This window comes from Etheostoma spectabile, chromosome 20 (genome assembly GCF_008692095.1).
Source record: "Etheostoma spectabile isolate EspeVRDwgs_2016 chromosome 20, UIUC_Espe_1.0, whole genome shotgun sequence".
NCBI lineage: Eukaryota > Metazoa > Chordata > Actinopteri > Perciformes > Percidae > Etheostoma > Etheostoma spectabile.
This window is the reverse complement of record NC_045752.1, coordinates 24471252-24475410: the sequence shown is the minus strand read 5'-3', so window position 1 is coordinate 24475410 and position 4159 is coordinate 24471252. Positions and strand designations below refer to the sequence as shown.

At 38.0% G+C, this 4159-nt stretch overlaps 1 protein-coding gene across 1 annotated transcript in view; it reads left to right on the top strand.

The window, feature by feature from the left end:
- The window catches only part of apoba (apolipoprotein Ba), a 51299-nt gene extending 48135 nt beyond the window's left edge, over positions 1–3164 (top strand). Inside the window, exons 27-29 of the mRNA XM_032499876.1 lie at positions 1304–1336; positions 1449–1635; positions 1762–3164. Of these exons, the coding sequence (XP_032355767.1) occupies positions 1304–1336; positions 1449–1635; positions 1762–2937 (1396 nt within the window). The 3' untranslated portion in view covers positions 2938–3164. The remainder of the gene's footprint in view (positions 1–1303; positions 1337–1448; positions 1636–1761) is intronic.
- Positions 3165–4159: the final 995 nt, after the last annotated feature.

Sequence of the window (4159 nt, the reverse complement as noted above, 5' to 3'; positions counted from 1 at the left end):
ACTCGATCACCAGCCAATCAGGATTGGCGCAATGAGATAAATGCTTCTGAGGAATACGCAGGGAGGTGTATCCCATAGTGAGACATCGAAACAACTAAAAACTAAGCTGTTTGCCATTTCACTCTGGAAACATCTATCACAACTATCAGTCTACACTCTATACTTTGGTCCATATGGGGACTTGAACAACCCTCTGATTCTCAATGCCCTACGGACTGAGCTACTGCCAACCGCTCAATACTAACTTCCATCAGACATTTCGCATTTACTAGACTTTTGGAGAAAACAACTACTCTTGTGCTCTTGTGGCTATAAGTGTGCTCTATAAATGAAAGATAATAACAAAAACAACATGGTACCTCTAAATCTTTTACTTTTTCACTAATTATCTTGACCCAGTAAGTCAACATCTTTACTTACATTAATACATTTCCATCATGACTAACTTTTAATCTTTTTGTTTTATTTTACTGGTAGAAATGGGCATCTCAATTTCTAAATAGACATATTGTATATATTTGTTAACTGCATCCTATATCCTTCTTTTTTGTCAGTTACCAAACTGCTTCTGGTGCATTACCACCACTACCACACACTGTACTGGAGGAGGGCTGACCCTGACTTGCATGTAGCCATGCAAAACCAAATTGGATTGAAATGAGATTTGGGATGTAGACAAACAAGCTATGTAACTACATGTAGATGAAAGTCTTTTACATTTTATTAGCATTTATTCTGGACATGAGACAATTGAAATGACAACTGCCAATGGGGCCACAAAGATCTTTTGGATTAGGTTTGAATTTGTTGACCAAGACTTTTGGGTTGCAAAAGCTTTCAGAGCTTTCTTTAAACCAATTACAATTGTCTTGGGTGGCGCTAAGCTTCAGACTCCAGGCTATGCAAAATAGTTTCAGGAAGGAACTTGTTTTGGTGGAACATTTTCAGCCCATAAAAGAAAATGCCACATACTTTATATTAAATTAACTGTTTACGCAATACAGAAACGTGAACTATAAAATGTAAACCCCAATTGCTCTTATCAATATTTGCCTTGTGTATTTTTACAGCAAATCCCCACCAGTTTTGTAAATCTTTACAATCATTCCCCAAAAGAACCATGCAGGCCGGCCTTCTTTCAAAACTTGCCATATTCAGCGTAGTAGCCTACTATCTTAAAGTTTGTTTCCCGAAGAGAACAGAGTCATACACAACATGTAGCACCGCCGATGATTCTGGAAATGAACTGTTGTTGATCTAGACTAAATTTACTATTATAGAAATATGGCTGTTTTTTTCTCAGGATGAAGCGCCAAACCCCTCAGGCTGGTTCTATGTAAGTTTTTTGCACTTTTCTGCATATTAGAACAGTTCTTAATAGAGTTCTTGTTCATGGGTCTACCAAATGCACAAGGAAATCCTCTAACAACGGTTTCTCTCTTTTAAAGGGAGTCTCGTAATACTCTCAATGTTGACATCACTAGCCAGACATTTGTTGATGCACACTTCCGCTTTGCTTCCCGCAAAGATGGCATCACTGCATCTATGTCTTGTCCATCAGCCGGGTTCCTTGGATTGCAATTTCAGCGAAGGTCTCCGTCACAGTTGTATGGAAAACTCTTCAGTCGCAACCTAGTAAGACACTTCTAAGCTGTTTTCCCATTTGCATATAAATAATTTTTAAATCTAAAGATGGTTTACCGCTATGTGTAGTGTAATTTGACACTGTTTTAAAAGTTGAATTTCTTCCCTCAACTCTAGTCTACTCCTGAAAAGGACACTGATGTTTTCACTGCCAAAGCTATGCTGAGAAACTCTCAGTTTATGTTACAGACATCATGGAATTGGGACTTCCTCCATGATGTGATTGAAGGTACCAAGAACAGGATTCCTGCTATGACCAATGCTGTGCTCAAGTTCATTAACAAGTACCACACTGCCCACTTTGGCTTTGATCTCAAACGTGGCGGCATGAAGCTGAAAAACGTGGCTTCTGATGCCATAGAGAGTGTTTACCATGAGGTGCTTGTGTCTTCTACCACACTACAGAATATAATCAACCACCTTAGTGATCAAGGAAAAGACATGTACATGAAAGCTTCTGAAAGCTTGATGTCCATGAGTGTGCAGGATGTTATAGACATGTTGGCTCACAAAGCTAGACAATTTTTGAAACATATTAACGATACAATTAATGTTTTCACACATTCAGTGACACAGTTCATTAGTGAAACAAAGTTTACAGTGCCTGGATCTGAAGAAAAGCTCTCAAGTCTGGAGATGTTCCAGGGAGTTCATCAGTCTGTATCAAGAGCCACTGAGGGGTCAATCCAAAGGTTTTCCAGCCTTGTGGAGAATATTTCCAAATACATCAAGGAAATCAATTTCACCATACCTAGAACTGATGTTGTTTTCAATGGAAATGAAATCATGGATAAACTGATGTCTTCTATAAGATCTATATATGATCAGCTCAGACATTCAGTGCGCAGAGGGTGCGATTTGCTTAAAAAAAAAGTAAATGAACTACTCCAAGTGATTGGTGAAAAGGCAAAAGATTTCATCACCCACCTAAAAGACGCAAACGTGGAAATTGCTTCTCAAGTTGATGCCATCCACACAGAGGTTCTGCAGGCTTCAAACCAACATACTGAGGAGGCAAAGAGATATGTGGCTGATTATAGAAACCATGCCAAAATGAAGATTCATATGGCTTATAATGCTTTAAAAATGGAGAAGGTAAATAATTATACCAGTGAATTTATCAGTATTTTGCAATCACATCTCTACAGTGGACTGAATGGAATCGCACATCTCATGAGAAGGACATCCCAGAGCACAGCACCGTACATTAGAGTGAGCAATAAAAAGATGGACATTGAAATTCCTTTACCCTTTCTTTGGAAGTCTTTCAGCGAATGGCCAACTAGTGAGTGAATCATGGCCCCCTTGATGGTATCATTATAGCTCACTGAATTTATGTCTGTGTGAAAGAATGACTTTTTGTTTGATGTCAATGGTAATGTGTTTAAAGGTGTTTTAAGTCACGATATAGCCCATTATGTGAGATTTCTTTAAATTTGATGATATGGACAATTATGACCTACCATTGTTTTCCATCTTAAAGTTTTATGATGGTGTTCAATGAAACAACACTGAATATACCTTGATTTTTGTGTTTGTCAAATGTTGTTCTAACATTTTCTAATTAAATAAAAAGACCAGAATGTTTTGGATGTCTAAGTCAAAATGATTAACAGCAAAGGGAGATTTTTCTTAAATAAAGTAGAAATGTATTGCTACATAATATTAAATAATATTATATAATAATTTATGAAATTTCCAAATGACCAAACCCTTTCTTTTGGAATTGTTTTTCTTTAGTGTTTCTGTAAATATTAAAATGATAAAAAAATAATAATATTACATTTTATATGATGGTGCGTTTTAGGACACCCAAGGTCAATTTAAATGCTCCTACCAATGCCACAGTAAAGACATACAAAAAACCCACGAATTGTTCGCAGTTCCAACAAGCACATTTGTCCTCCAGACTAATAATAACTAATAATGTAAAAAAGTAATCTATCTATAAACTACAGGAACTATTTATGTCTGTTTATGTCTCTGTGTTATTTGCATATCTCTCAAACCGTTAGTCAAATGGATTTCAAACTTGACAGGGGTCAAGCTACAGGCACATGTAAGTGCAGTGCCAAGTTTGGAAGTTAGGAATGCAAAATATATCGTAAAAGAAGCACACATTGGCTTTTGCCGCTGGCCACTCCCCCTCTCACACTACACTGCACAGCGCAGAACCAGAGACAGAGAGGGTCGAAGAACGCAGTGGAGCTTTGGCAGCTAAAATTTAAAGCACAACCAGCTACAGAAAACAAGTGGCAGACAGAGCATCATGCCACTTATAGGCGTGCTATCTTTTTAATAAAGAAAGACGTATCTGTACGTAGGTATATGTACGTGTTTGGGGGCATGTTTGGGGGGAAGGTAACCTGCACATCACATGCAGACGCTACATGCAGAACACTTTACAACAGCGGTGGGGTGGGGGGGATACAACTCTTTTCCTACTATTGTATAAGTTGCTGTGAGCTGGCAGAACCAGGGCTTGAAATTAACACCCGACCACCTGCCAAATGCG